The sequence below is a fragment of the Hyperolius riggenbachi genome, chromosome 9 (assembly GCF_040937935.1).
Source record: "Hyperolius riggenbachi isolate aHypRig1 chromosome 9, aHypRig1.pri, whole genome shotgun sequence".
NCBI classification, from domain to species: Eukaryota; Metazoa; Chordata; class Amphibia; order Anura; family Hyperoliidae; genus Hyperolius; species Hyperolius riggenbachi.
The window spans coordinates 205,357,565-205,373,858 of record NC_090654.1 but is presented as its reverse complement, the minus strand read 5'-3'; the positions used below and the strand labels follow the sequence as shown (position 1 = coordinate 205,373,858).

Below are 16,294 nucleotides of genomic sequence, written 5' to 3'. Positions count from 1 at the left end.
TTTTAACAGGAAGAATAAGAAAAAAAACGGAAAAAATTCATTATTTCTCAGTTTTCAGCCATTATAGTTTTAAAATAATACATGCCTCCATAATTAAAACTCACGTATTGTATTTGCCCATATATCCCGGTTATTACACCGTTAAAATTATGTCCCTATCACAATGTATGGCGACAATATTTTATTTGGAAATAAAGGTGCATTTTTTCCGTTTTGCATCGATCACTATTTACAAGTTTAAAATAAAAAAATATAGAAGTATTTCATCTTTACATTGATATTTAAAAAGTTTAGACCCTTATGTAAATATTTACATGTTTTTTTTTATTGTAATGTTTTTTTTTTTTATGTTAAACATTTTATTTGGGTAGTTTTGGGAGGGTGGGATGTAAACATGTGATTTATAATGTAAATGTGTGTTTGAATTTTATTTTTTTGTTTGTTTTACTTTTTGGCCACAAGATGGCGGCCATGAGTTTGTTTACATGACGTCACTCTAAGCGTAACACACGCTTAGAGCGACGTATGGGGTACGTTACAGCCAGAAAAAGCGAAGCTTCCGAGAGAAGCTGTCGCTTTTTCAGCGGGGGAGAGGAATCAGTGATCAGGCACCATAGCCCGATACACTGATTGCCTGGCTAACGAACCGCGGGCCGGGAGCGCGCATGGTTCCTGGACGTAGTTTCTACGTCCAGGAACCAAAATAGGTTAAGTATTGCTACCGCTTGAAGAAAAAAAGCTGTTCCTGTGTCTGGAGGTTTTGGTAGCGATTGACCGGAATCTTACGCCTGAAGGCATGTGCTGGAAGATGGAGTGAGCTGGGTGAGATGGGTCAGAGGCGATTTTGGTTGCTCTCTTTCTGCACCTGCTAGCGTAAAGATCCTTCAGGGAAGGTAAGCTACAGCCAATTATCCTTTCCGCTGTTCAGATGATGCGCTGCAGCCTCCCCTTTTCTAATGCTGAGCAGGAGCTGAACCATACAGTCATAGATGATGTTATGGTGGATTCAATAATTGCAGTGTAGAACTGCACCATTAAATTTTGAGGTAGGCCAAACTTTTTCAGCTGCCATAGATGGTACATCCTCTGTTGCGCTTTCTTGACAATAGTGGCCGTATTGTTATCCCATTTTAGGTTGTGTGAGATCGTGGACCCAAGAAACTTGAATGACTCTACCTGGGTTATTGTGGATCCATTTATGGTTAAGGGGAGGTGCTGGGGGGGGGGAGATCTCCTAAAGTCTATCATCTCCATGGTTTTGAGAGCATTTAGTTCCAAGTTGTTGCTGCTTCACTAGGAGAAAAGCTGTCCCACCACATGCCTGTATGCAGACTCATCCTCGTTTTGTATGAGACCAACTACAAAGGCTGCAGTGTGTTATCCTGCACAGTACCGGAAGCAATGCAAGTCAATGGTAACGTAATTATTTCCTGTCCGGCAGTGTGCATTTGACTGACGGTGTGGCTTTTTGGGGGCAGGGTGCCTCTGGTTTCCTTGTCGGCGCAGTCTGTCGCATGTAGTAATGTGAGTGTAACGGTGCAATGAGTTGTGGTCGCCATTTTGCCATGTGCAAATCATACCGTACCAAGTAAAAAAGAACCATTCATGGTTTTGCAAGGAATGCTGTTTAATCTGCAAATCTGGTAAAAAGTTTATTGCAGTTAAATGTTAAAGTTTTCTATTTTTACTGGGCCACACAGCAGGTTTTTTTTCCTGTAAAAATATACTTTACCTGTTCCAATCTGCAGGTTTGCAGTCACTGATCCACTTGATGAATCAGCTGCTTCCAGCTACATCCTGCCACTAGAAGTTTAGATGAGCTTTGCATCTTGTTTAACCCTCTGGGCGATACAATTGCATCGCCCAGGAGGGGACGCAGCACTTTAAAAAAAAAATTTTTTTAAAATCATGTAGCTAGCCTAGCGCTGGCTACATGATAGCCGCTGTGCAGCGGCATCCCCCCACCCCCTCCGATCACCTCCGGCGATTAGCGCAAGCAGGAGATCCTGTTCCATGGCGACGCTCGCGATGACGTCACCGACGTCGTGACGTCAGAGGGAGTCCCGATCCACCCCTCAGCGCTGCCTGGCACTGATTGGCCAGGCTGCGCAAGGGGTCTGGGGGGGGGGGGGGGTCTGCGCGGCACGGCAGGTAGCGGCGGATCGGCGGCGATCGGAAGTTGCACGCAGCTAGCAAAGTGCTAGCTGCGTGTAACAAAACAAAAATTATGCAAATCGGCGCACCAGGGCCTGAGAAATTCTCCTGCGCGACATACCCCGAGCTCAGCTCGGGATTATTGCCCAGGAGGTTAATTGGCCATCACCCAGCTATGACCTCTAGTGGCGGGAAAGTGAAGGGGCGGGTTTAACAAGCCATCCAATGACTAGAAGTTGTTGATTCTGTTTACAAATGCGCCAGTAATGAAAATTTATGAAACCTATACAAAGCTGCTGCACTCCTTACTGGCAATACGAATAGAGTCAGTGGTGTAGCAATAGAGCATGCAGAGGTTGCAACTGCACTTGGACCAGAGGGGCCCACTAGGGGCCCTCCTTTACCTATCTTATTAGCTTTTCATTAGCTTTTCATTGATACTATGCTGGTAATGTACTCCTCTATACGTGCATTGAATCGTAATTATCATTAACAAAAATGTTTCAGTACACTGATTACACCTTTTGACACTGCAAATGTCTTTGGGGCTCCATATCAATAGAGTGCTTGGGGCCCCATGTAAAACTTGCACAGGGGGCCCAAGCTCCTTGTTACAACACTGGATGGAGTGGTCCTGTTGGAGTACCAAGTCCCTGGAGTCAGATGGTAATTACTTTTAGAACTAGCCTGCTTATTACTGCTGCTAGTCTCTGCATTTGTTCAGAGGCTAGTGTGCGATATGGAAGGTGGTGTGTTTGGACTTCTCCAGCCTCCTTCAAATACTGTGTCAGGTTTTGGAAGGCCTTGCTTGTGGAAAATGACAGTGCAGCCAGCAGCGATTCTTCAAGATCACATTTAATCTTATGTGCAATTTATACTTTTAACTTGTAGATATTATAAGTTATTATAATATTTATATGATTATTATATGATTTTATAAGTATTAACATTTTTCAAAACATTTTTTTTCTTTTGCAGAGTTATTGGTGATTCTGAAAGAGGTGTGGGAGGAGAATGCACCCTGTCCTATACTGGTACCTGTTGTAGATCTCCCTGGTTCTGAGCTGATAAGCCTGTCTGTGTGGCTCAGTAGCTGACCCAGTGGAGAGCTCATCTTTGGACTGAAGAACCATCTTCAAAACTCTGTAAACTGAACAGTGTTAAATTCCTCATCTAGTCTGTGCTGTGGAGCTTGGAAAGATTAACAGCCTTATGAAATGACTTATCTTTATAATGTTACTATTGTTAGAACTATTTCTTAATTTTTATAAAACAAACTGAAATATTTAAAACTGAAGCAAACCTGACTCTTAAGACTGTATTTTTTGTTTCATTATTTCAAAAGATTAAGACTGTATTTATTTAAAAGAGGCACTGTAGTGACATATAGTATAATGCAGTAAATTATTCAGGATACACACTTTCCCGGTAATTTTCCTGGCTTTAGAAACAGTTCCTGTATTTATACAGTATATCGCTGTATATTGGTATGTGGCCCCAGCCTCCCAGTGATGCTTAGCCTAGGCTTATCAGGTATGCAGAATTCTCCCCCCACCCGTAGAGAATTCTGGGAGACGAGGTATATTTTCTACTGGCTTTAGAACTCTCAGTAAACAAACATTCTGTAGAGATCACCTGACAGGACTAAAGATGTCAGCACCTTTATAAATGTCAGAATGTAAATTGGGGTGAGGAAAGATTTTACAATGGGCAAATACTGACTAAATACATTTCTAAATGAATATTGTAAAAACATACTGTAAGTACCGTAATTGTATTCATTATATTATTTTTTTTACTACAATTCCCCTTTAAACCTTCCCATTGTTATTCTCCCTGTATGGTGAAATCCAGGAGGCGTGACCCAGACTGGCCACATTGAGATTTCTGTTTGCACAAATGACATCTGATGTTCGTGTGATGCATAGCTAGTGCTTTCTATTAGTACATGTAAAATACTGGGCTGTACGTCTGGTATTAATATTGGAGAGAAGAAACATTCCTAGCTTCAAAAGAAACATTTCAGTATAAAATATGGCTCCAGCTATTGTTGATTTGTCTTTAAAGGTGCGAGCTGCAGGGCAGTCATCTTCACTGGATTACTCAGTGATGTGGAACCCGCCTGCAGGACAGGTCTTGTATCCGTGGCTGCCATCCTGCCCCAGGCCAGTGACTCCAAGTACAGCAGCTCAAGTGGTTCAAGCCAAAATTGGTTTTGTTTTGGACAGAGTGAAGAAATGTTAGTAGGGGTGATCAATAAGATGCAAATATTTTTGCGTTTATACAAATGTATGTAAATTTGTTTGCAAATATATGCAGCTTGAAAATGGACCAATCAAGTCCCTCCCAGGTTTAAATTGATTGGTCAAATTTTAAGCTGCATTTATTTGCACTGACTAAACAATCTATATGTCAATATTGTAAAAAAAAATCTATTTTTTCCATTATGTTTTTTTACCTACAGTTCCTCTTAAACAGGTCCCATGAATCCTTTCAACACTATCGTTGGACTCTAGTCCAATGATAGTGGTGAAAAGATTCATTGGCACTGTTGGGTAGATGAGGACAATTGGGTAGTGGGATTAGCATGCGCCCCACCCCCTTCATGATTCACCAGAAACCCAGACATGCTGGGTGTCTGGTGAATGCCAAGAATCTGAAGACTGTTGGTTGAGTAATGTTGGTTCTTTCAGCCAATATAATAACAGGAATGTATGATGCAAGCAAGGGCAGCCAGTCACACACTGCAAAAATGATTTGCTGGCTGCACTGTTGTGAAGGGGGAATGGTGACTGCTCTTATTTTACTAATGAAAGCAGATTTCAGTCCACATTTCCTGATTGTTTTCTGTTCTTCTTTGGGCAGCAAAACACTCTACACATGTGTAGCATCTCATCCATCTACACTGTGAATTACTGAGCTGCACTCTTGTGTCTGGGATCCAAAGAGTCGGGTAGGGCCACACTAGATGTGGTTGCAGAACGTAATCCGCGGTCCGGTCTCCGGTTTTCTAAAACTGGAATTGCAAACTGATCCGTGCTGCCCTTTTGCAGCTTACGTTTCGGATCCGTTTGCGTTTTAAAATAACAGATCCCCAGCACTGTTTTTGGGTGGGGAGGGGGTTGCCATGCTGGAGGGGATAGCAGCCAGGAAGGGGGGCAATGTGCACATCGGCAGGGAGGGGGGGAACCTCACCTTTCCCTCACTTGGGTCCCCCGTTCCCCCTCCGGCTAGTTTCTTTTAAAATCAATGTAGCAGCTAGCGGAGAACTAGCTTCCTTGCGTTCATCCGCTCGCCGCATTACTTCCTGCAATGCCGCCCTCTGTACTTCATTGGGTGGCACTGCAGGAAGTGACGCGGTGAGCGGTGGAACACAAGGAAGTGAGTAAGTTCCCCGCTCGCTGCTACATTGATTTTAAAAGAAACCAGCTGGAGAGGGAGTGGGGAAGGGGGGACCCAAGTGAGGGAGGGAAAGGGGGTTTGAATTCCCCCCCCCCTCCCTGCTGCTGTGCCCGCTGCCCCCCTTCCTGCCTTCTACCCCACCCAGCATGGCGGTCCCCTCCCACAGACAGGGCGGGGACACTGGAAACGGATCCATTTCTGTGTCCAAACCTGCCTGTGTAGAGGGAGGTCTGCTTTTGCATAGGTTTTCACTACCCCTGTGTGTATCCGGGGTCCGTGAAATACCTGCGAATCCGGACTGTCCGTTCAGTTTTTCAGCACGCATCCCCCGGAACGCACACAGATCTGTTTTTAAATTCAGCGAAGACGGACGCTATTTTTAACATTGGTATCCGTGGCTCCGTTTTTGATCTGGGCCAAGAAAACTTTAAAACAAGTGTGAACCTACTCTCAATAGCCCTAAATAAAGGAAGCTATCCTGACACATAAATAAGCAAGTCCATACAGCTAATTCAGTTTGTGCCGCTAATCATCATTTAATAATTGCACTTCTTATCTAAAAAAAACAAAAAAACATCAAAATATGAAAAGTAAAACTTATACACTGTGGCTTTGTACTGTTTGACCACTGGAGGGCAGCCATAGACAGTCATTTTGAGAGATGCCATATCATTTTCACAATGAGGCCCCATAAACCGTATATAATCTGGATGTATTTGCAGAAACCTCCTGTGTGCAGTATTTCTTTTTTTTTTTTGTTCCTGGCATCCAGAAAAAAAAATAAATCTTAAAACGTTATTATGGAAATATTGCATTGAAAAATCGCAAACAGCCCCTATGAATACTGCTGACTGATTGCTGCCATTTGCAAATATTTCCAGCTTGAAAATCTGCTTGAGCTCCTTTAAGTAAAATTCTGCTTTTGTTGAAAAAAAAAACAAAAAAAAACCACACACACATACAAAAAAAAAAAAAACAGTAAATGCTTCAGTATAGATTCAAATATTAGAACTAATTGCATACATTATTTCAAATTGCTTATATTGAAAAAATAAATAAATTAAAGGTTCAGCTGCTTTATGCTGATTGTAACAGATTCTGTCCAGACTGGGTATGTGTGAGTTTCCTCACTCAGTTTGTGCAAGTGTGTAAAACAAGCAACAGCCTTTCCTGCTCTGTGCAGCTAGCTACGCTAGCAAGAAGAGGAAGATGTGTGGACTGGTACAACATACAGCACAGATTCCAGACTAGAAAAGTAATGCAACTTTGGCTTGCAGTCACTTTTTGGACGTTTTCAGCTTGCTGCAATCTGAAAAGAAAAGGTAATTTTTAATAACATTAAAGTGAACCTCCAGACTAAAAATCTACTCAGCAGCACTGAAAAGGCTTGGTGTTTCTTTAACAGTTTCACAGCATCCGAACTTTGTTTGGTACTTATCCGTTAGCCGGGCGCATCCGGCAGGTGACGCTAATTACTATTCCCCCTCCAGGCCGACATGGATAGTAGGGAAAGATGTAACTCTGGTGGAGTTTTGTCGCCACCTGCCGCATGCGCCCGGCTAACGGATAAGTACCCTTTGTTTTTCTTACCCAAGCCCTTATTTTTGTTCTCGTTCTGCTGTTTTAGTGCAATTTTATTATTTTTTTTATTTATTTATTTTTCAATTTGAGATTTGAAGCCCAGTGCGCCCAGCTCGGAGGGGTTCTCAGGACACAGGACAGTTGGAACTGTGTCTCATGCTCCCTGTCACCTCCTTTCAACCAAAAAGATGGCTGCCCCCGTGAAATCACAAACATTTGCCTGTTCTTTTAAAACAGGGTGGGTAACGTCGTAAGAAGGAAAGGGAGAAAGACATAACAGACTCTCTATTGCGCATCAGCGAATTAGAATCCAGACATAAGGGAGACATGTCCTCATCCACAATGTCAGACCTAACAGAAGCAAGAAAGCGCCTTAAATCTTTACTATTCCACAAGGCCAAATTTGCAGCAGAAAGATGTCGCCGCACCTTCTATGAGTGGGGCAATAAGTGTGGCTCCATGTTAGCAAGGGCACTGAGATCCCAGCAAACCTCCAGCTATATCCCTTGTGTCAAGGATAGATCATCTACCTTACACCATGACTATAGAGACATAGCAAGGATCTTTAAGGAATATTATGCTAGCCTATATAATCTTCCTTCCTCCTCACTTAACCTCTCCACAGCTGAAAAACGAGATAAGATTAAATTATACCTGAAGGAATCCAAAATGCCCCGCCTGTCACGGTCAGATATAGAAGCTCTTGAGGAGCCCTTTACGGAAGACGAACTGGGAGTGGCCCTCTCTCAAATGCCTACAGGTAAAGCCCCAGGCCCAGACGGATACTCCTCAGAGTACTACAAGAAATTCAGGAGCGTACTCTCCCCACACCTGTTACAAGCCTGTAATTTAATCACAGAACATCCACTAGACCAACATTGGTTCCCCCCCCCCAAATGCTTGAGTCCCACATCACTGTCATCCACAAAGAGGGAAAGGATCCGGCCCAATGCCAAAGCTATCGACCTATCTCTCTCCTTAATGTGGAACTGAAATGATACTCCAAAATGTTGGCTAATAGGCTGGCCCCGCTGCTGCCCAACCTGGTCCACCTGGACCAGGTGGGGTTTATCCCAGGACGAGAGGCAAGAGATAACACAATCCGCACTCTGGATGTCTTGCACTGGGTGAGGTCCCAGTCCACCCCTACTCTGCTACTATCCACAGATGCTGAGAAAGCGTTTGACAGGGTGGACTGGGACTTCATCGAAGGGACCCTGCGTCACATTGGTTTGGGTGGCATGATGCGCAAGAGAATCCTTGCCCTATACTCCTGCCCTAATGCAAAAGTCAAAGCTAATGGAGCCCTGTCAGACACATTTAACATTCAAAATGGCACTCGTCAGGGGTGCCCGCTCTCCCCACTCATTTTTGCCTTAACCCTCGAGCCCTTTCTCTGTACAGTACGCAACAACACTGACATTGGGGGGGTGGAGTTTCCGGGATCCCAGCATAAGGTCGCGGCTTATGCAGATGATATGCTATTTTACTTGACCAACCCACATATCTCTTTACCCAACCTTTTGCTGGAGTTTCGGAGATACGGGCTCCTTTCAAACATGTCAATTAATTATGATAAGAGCGAGGCGATGGGAGTGCTGCTACCAGAAACAATGAAGTCCACTGTTCAGAGCAACTTTCCTTTTAAATGGCCCCCAATCTACATGAAATATTTGGGGGTACACATCACACCAGACCCAAGGGATTTAGTACCCAATAATTTCACCCCTGCCCTAGAACGAATCAAAAAGGATCTCCAAGACTGGAACAAACAACAATTTTCCTGGTTTGGAAGATCTAGCATAATAAAGATGACAATTATGCCTCGGCTACTTTACTTGTTCCAGACCCTCCCTATATACATTCATTCTTCAAGATGGTGACCCGAACCTTCTCCAAGTTTATTTGGAATGGGCGCAAGCCCAGGCTGAAATATCAGACCCAGACAGCCCCTAAGGAATCAGGAGGAATGGCCATCCCTAACCCTAAACTGTACTACACCGCCGCAGTCCTCACTCGCATTATTGATTGGCACAGACACGCAGACCATAAAAGATGGGTGGGAATGGAAGAAGAACTTCTAAAAGATAAGATAAGCGACGTCCCATGGGCCACTAAATTCAGGAAAATCCCAGACCCAGCTGCCTCTCTGGTGGCTCACACTATTAGCACTTTTGCTAGACATAGGCACCTACCCCTACTGTCTCCATGGCCCACCCCTCTCTTGCCCATCCTGAACAACCCTGCGTTTCCACTAGGCTTATCGGCTAAGAGTTACTCAGCATGGAGGGGGGGACCAACTATACGAGCCCACCATATGCTAGAGAATGGGGACTGGACACATCTTCAGGCACTAGCCCAAATGGTAGGAGCACAGACTTTGGACACCTGGAGCTGGATCCAATGTAAGCATTTTCTCCTATCTCAGGGGCCCAAACCCAGCTATAACAGACCCTTTACCATCTTTGAACGTACTTGCATGGAAGAGGGCCAAATAAGAGGTATGGTTTCATTAATGTATTCTATCCTAAATGACACCACCGCTCCATCTGCCCAATTCCGAAACAAATGGGAACAGGACTTGGGATTAACGTTCACAGATAAACAGTGGGACAAGATCCTGATCTTTGCCCACAAATCGTCCATGTCCTCTAGATTCCAGGAATCAGGATATAAGCTCTTGACTAGGTGGTACCTGACCCCATCCCGTTTACATGCCATGTTCCCCAGTGCATCCAACCTGTGTTGGAGGTGTGGACAGGGTATAGGTACCCTTATACATACATTTTGGTCTTGCCCTAAACTTACACAATTTTGGACGGAAGTCAGAAGCATTATGCATGAGTTAACTGATTTTCTCCCACCAGACTCCCCAGCTTTCTTCCTCCTGCATCATAATACTTGGTCCATTAGAAGATATAAAAAAACACTAACAAGACACCTAATTAATGCAGCAAGGACTTTGATCGCTAAGCTTTGGAAATCTGAAGACCCGCCCAAGATATGTGACTGGCTAAGGTTAATAGGACAGATACAATGTATGGAAGATCTCACAGCCACGCTACATGATAGACATGACCAGTACTGGAAGACATGGTATGGCTGGTTTGAGTTCCAAGAAACACAACGGTACAAGTCTTTGCTAACGGGCTAGATGGTCTGGAATATATGCCTTTCCAGTTAGCCTAATAGCCGTGTCCTGCTCGTCCTTTCTCCCCCTGGTGTGAGAGGAAGAGAACACTGACTCTTTACTCGGGCCCCCCCCCCCCCTGCTTTGCCCTGGGCTCCCTCCGCGGCCACCCACAACTTCTTCTACTCTCTTTTCCCCTCTCTTTTTCTTACTACCATGGCCTCAGAGTGCACAGAGGAGAACAATACTCTCTAGGTACAATGGGTAAGACTGGTTTTCGTTTACTATAGGCCCCCTGGTGTATGATCCCTATGGGCCCAGGGGAGCCATGAGAATAATAACAAATGTTTTGCCCACCACGCTGGTCTTACTATCTATATTACATATCAAGCTAGGTATGCAAAGTAATGACAATATGTGGCTATTGTTTTCTTCTCCAGGACTCAAAGACTCATAAATGTCCTCCTTTAGGACTTCATATGAAGCTATACTGGATTTTGAACTTGCATGTTTTTATATACTGTATTTGTTTAAACTACAAAAGTCTGTTGACACTCTTTCTATATGTTTATTCATATAATGACTTATGGCATTCATGTCGGCTGACTATGTATTTCACTGCTTTTTCTCAATATTCAAAATAAAAGAATCTGAAAAAAAAAACAAAAAAAAACAGGGTGGGTAAGAGATTATATTACCTATCCATTTTAATTAACATAACTAATGTAATTTAAAGAAAACCTGAACTGAAAATTAAAAGTCAAAATAAGCATACACAAGTCGCACTTGCCTTCCATGTAAACTACTCCTCAGTGTCTTTCTCCTGTCCTGCGTCCTGTTTGTTCACTGTGATCAAGGGAATTTTCCGTCCTCCATTTTGAAAATGGCCATTACCCCATTACAGCTTTCTGGTCAGCACACAGTTAAACTGTAACATCGCCCACTTGAGCCATAGGGAAACATGGACATTACCTGTTACATCAGTTTTCCTCTCAGCTATAACTGACAGCAACTGATATTTTATGGACAGCAACTGATATATTTCAGATCTGACAAAATATTGTCAGAACTGGAATGGATTATTGTCAGAAGAAAATGGTGAGCTTCTGAGAGGAACTGATGGCAAGGTAACTATGTAATGTTCATTTGAAGTTACCTCATGTGTTTATTTTAAATATTTTTACTCAGTACAGGTTCTCTTTAACCACTTCCGGATACCGGGTGGTTTGGCTGATCTGTGCTGCGGGGGCTCTTCAGCCCGCAGCACAGATCAGAAATCAGGCAGGGCGATCAGACCTCCCCCCTTTTTTCCCCACTAGGGGGATGTCCTGCTGGGGGGGTCTGATTGCCGCCGCGCTGCTGTGCCTAGGGGGGGGGGGGGGCTCCTCAAAGCCCCCCTCCGCAGCCTCCCTCTGCCTCCTTCCCTCCCTCTCCCGTCCCCTGTGTGCGGCGCAGGACGGAAAGCCGTCCTGCGCCGGATAGGATAGGCTTTAGCCTATCAGATGCCGGCGATCCCCGGCCAATCAGAGGCCGGGGATCGCCGATCTCCTCTACGGCGCTGCTGCTGCGCAGCGCCGTATATATGTAAACACCGGGGAAGATCTTCCCCGCGTGTTTACATTTACCCTGCGAGCTGCGATCGGCGGCTCGCAGGATGTTCACGGAGACACCCTCCGTGAACTGACATGGAACGGCCGCTCATACGAGCGGCCGTTTCCATAGAAACCACTTCAGGATTCAGGGGCGTAGTTAAGCGTACGCAGAATCCTGAAGTGGTTAATGCATAGTATGTTTGTTTAGACTGAAGTTCCCCTTTAAGTGTGATTTCAACCTACTTAGGCAGTTTCCCATGCATTATGCCATTAGTAAACTGCTGTAGCTCCCCTATGGAGAAGAGTCAACTGAGGGGCAGCTGGAGAGATGCACACAGTCATATCATCATTTCCCTAGTCCCCTGTAACCAACCCAATCGGGCACTGATCATCTTATGTCTGTAGGCACCTTCAGCATTCAATCTCACAAAAATCATCATGGTTTGGAAACTGCTCAGAAGGTAACTTGACAACAACAGTGTGAAATGCTCAGTATTCCCTTTATGGAGAATATGCTCAGAAATGTGTTTTTATAACAGGACAGCTCCTGGGGCATCTACAGCATGGCTACAGGAGGCTGTGCTGGTCTGATGTACAGAATGGGAGGGTGGGACACATCTACAGGTACATGCCTCATCCTCTGTGACATGGACTGAGCTGTGGCACTCTCCCCTCCTCCACATAGCCTGTCAGCAATCGCTGCTCAGTGCAGGGCTTGGCTGCAGTGACCGCATTCTGACTCCAGTCTGTTATTTCTGATTTAGATTAAAAGCACACATATATTTGCAGATGTCTCACAGTTCACAGGAAGTACAAAACATTATGCTATATGCCAACCACTGTATTAGACATCTACAGTTCCATCTGGAAACTTTTAGTTGTGGACAGTGTGATAAGGGGTTACAAAATCTTTTTCTTGTTATCTGTTTTTCAATGTGTGAAGAAAACCCGAGTAGGCAGAATGCTGTAAAAAACAAAAAAACATACTACTATGGGGGACTAGCCGTATCAGGTACAGTAGCTTATTGCTGCTCCTGCATATATATATATATTATTTTTTTTTTAAGACGAACAGCTTCCGCCGGCTAGCTCTACGGAGAGCCCTGTGTGTTTTGAACTTCTTCCGCTTACGGATGATGGAGGCTACTGTGCTCACTGGGACCTTCAAAGCAGTAGAAATTTTTCTATACCCTTCCCCAGATTTGTACCTCGAGAATCCTGTCTCAGAGTTCTACAGACAATGGCCTCGATTCATCAAGACTTATCGAATTGGTTAACGACAGTTCGGTAAAATACCGAATTTGTTAAGTTGATTTCAGGGTTTATCAACGTTATCTACGACTGTTAGGGCTCTTTCACATCAGAGCTTGCGTTGGAGAACGCTCAAAGCATACGTTTAGTTGTATGCGTTTTAGTGCGTTTTGATATGCGTTGCACTGCAGTAAGTGTGCGTTTTTAATCCGTTTTCAATGCGTTACAGCACATAGAAAAACGCAGGTAATTTTTTTTTCTTTTAGTTTTCAACTTTCTACATTGTTCCTCTGTTGCATTCTGGGACTGATTGCCTGCGTTAACGGATTAAAAAACGCGCATAATGTGCGTTTTACATTGATTAACATTGTAACGCATAAAGCTAGCGTCGGCCGAAAAACTGCGCCTGGGTGCAGTGTAACGCAACGCACAAAAAGGCTGCGTTATATGTGAAAGCTAAAATGAAAGTCTATGGACTTTCATTTCACCTTGGGTAACGCAAACTTTACCCTTTGCGTTGAAACACAGAAAATCTCCCCTAATGTGAAAGAGCCCTTATCGAGCATTCGGTAATGATGCGTTAAAACGGAAGAAAGTGCAATTCATGAAAATGAAAGTGGGCGTGGTTTAGCGTTACATTTAGGATTAGTTATCTCCTTCACTGCTCTGTCGTTATTCCTGTCAGATCATTGCTGACAGAGAAGATGGAGCCATTTGAAGTGGTTATGTATCAGCTGAGAGTGATTCAAAGGCACAGAAGGGCAAGAATAAGGTCTAGAACCATATCATTTTGCAAGAGAATAGATTTATTTGCTATAGCAGGACATCTGCATTTCTCTTGAATCATCTTGTAAGAGAACACAGGCAGTGCCAGGGTTAACTAATTTGCTAGCTACACTACATTTTTTCAGAAAAGGCTCCTATCAAGCCATAGCTGGCGAATTTGTGGGATTGTCTCAAGCCACTTCCAGAATCCTGGTCCAGGTGTTAAGCCCTATTCAGAATGTTGCTACGTAGTGTTCAAAGGATTGCCTTTTACCCACAATTCCATGGGAATCTTATGGCCTTGTGTTAAATTACTGCTGTAAAATGGAAATATCGACACGTTACCAAATGGTTACCGAATTGTTATCGAATTCACACGGAATGCGGAAAAACCTTGATGAATACAACTAGAAATCGATAAACTTCGAATTCGGTAATTTAACAAACTGGAAAAAGTTATCTCAAAGACAATGATGAATCGAGGCCATTTTCTTTTGACTTCATGCTTTTTTGTGCTCTGACATGAATTAACTCTGCGGCCTTAAATAGACAGGTGTGTGCCTTTCCAAATCATGTCCAATCATTTGAATATCTGTCAGACTCCAATTAACCTTCCTGGCGGTAAACCCGGGGTAAGCCGCGCAGGAGGTTTTCTCCGGCCCTGCTCGGCGGATTTTCTTATTTTTTTTTTTGCTGGACGCAGCTAGCACTTTGCTAGCTGCGCCAGCACACCGATCGCCCATGCCCGATCGCCGCTATCCGTTGCGGCGCGCGCCCCCCCAGACCCCGTGCACTGCCTGGCCAATCAGTGGCAGGCAGCGCTGAGGGGTGGATCGGGACTCCCAATGACGTCATCCCGCTCCGTCGCCATGGCAACGGGGGAAGCCCTCCAGGAAATCCCGTTCTTTGAACGGGATTTCCTGATCGAAGCGGGCGGGGGGATGTAGCGAGCTAGCGGGGGGATGTAGCGAGCCTGATCGAAGCGGCTATCATGTAGCGAGCCCTGGGCTCACTACATGATTTAACAAAAAAAAAAAAAAAACTGCTGCCGCGCTGCCTCCTGGCGGAATTTTTCATACCGCCAGGAGGGTTAAGGCCTCTTTTCCACAGGTGGTTGATAGGCAGTGAAATGCCTCTTCAAACTCTCACAACTTCCTACTGCTGCCTGGTAACTACTCACTGCTGCCTGGTAACTGCTTGCTGAGCACACAGTTCAACTGCTCGTGGACAAGAGGCCAAGCTGCAGAGACATCTCAAGGATGATCAGGGGATGCAGGATGCACCTAAGCAAATTTTTGAGCTTTATGGCAAAGGTTGTGAATACTTATGTACACGTGCTTTGACAATTTTTTTTCTATTTTTAATAAATTTGCCAAAACCTCAAGTAAACCTTTTTTGAATATTGTTATTATGGGGTGTTGTGTGTAGAATTCTGAGGAAAATTTGAATTTAATCCATTTTGGAATAAGGCTGTAAGTGATGCGCTGTGAATACTTTCCAGATGCACCGTATAGTATAAACTAGTATATAGTATAAACTAATAGTGTTTTATGGATTTTTCAAAGTGCCTTTAAAGAGAGAGATGCAGGCAGTAGAAGGCGGTGTGGGAGTGATCCTTGCGCATGGGGCTGGAGGAAGCCCCCAGTATGTATAAAACTTTTTCTTGTCTGCAAATCACCCATTGTTGTCCCTGTAAGCTAGCCACACCTCCAGATCCGTTAGAATGCAATGCTGTGTCAGCTTGTTAAAATATACAAAGCCTCAATAATCCAACATGCATACAGACTGTTTCGGATTAGTTGATCTTCCTCAGTATCCGAAGCGGTCTGTATGCATGTTGGATTAATGTGGCTCTGTATATTTAACCACCCTGGCGTTCTATTAAGATCGCCAGGGCAGCTGCATGAGGGTTTTTTTTAAATAAAAAAAAAACTATTTCATGCAGCCAACTAAAAGTTGGCTGCATGAAAGCCCACTAGATGGCGCTCCGGAGGCGTTCTTCTGATCGCCTCCGGTGGCCAAAAGTAACACGGAAGGCCGCAATGAGCAGCCTTCCGTGTTTGGCTTCTCCTGTCGCCATGGCGACGAGCGGAGTGACGTCATGGACGTCAGCCGACGTCCTGACGTCAGCCGCCTCCGATCCAGCCCTTAGCGCTGGCCGGAACTATTTGTTCCGGCTGCGCAGGGCTCAGGCGGCTGGGGGGACCCTCTTTCGCCGCTGCTCGCGGCGGATCGCCGCAGAGCGGCGGCGATCGGGCAGCACACGCGGCTGGCAAAGTGCCGGCTGCGTGTGCTGCTCTTTATTTGATCAAAATCGGCCCAGCAGGGCCTGAGCGGCACCCTCTGGCGGTAATGGACGAGCTGAGCTCGTCCATACCGCTAAGGTGGTTAAAGGACAACTGAAGCGAGAGGGATATGG

At 44.7% G+C, this 16,294-nt stretch overlaps 1 protein-coding gene across 1 annotated transcript in view; it reads left to right on the top strand.

Annotated features, from left to right (window-relative positions):
- DPH6 (diphthamine biosynthesis 6) overlaps window positions 1-3,456 on the top strand; it is a 138,472-nt gene extending 135,016 nt beyond the window's left edge. The window contains exon 15 of the mRNA XM_068251796.1: window positions 3,133-3,456. Within this exon, the coding sequence (XP_068107897.1) occupies window positions 3,133-3,251 (119 nt within the window). The 3' untranslated portion in view covers window positions 3,252-3,456. The remainder of the gene's footprint in view (window positions 1-3,132) is intronic.
- The last annotated feature ends 12,838 nt before the right edge of the window (window positions 3,457-16,294 follow it).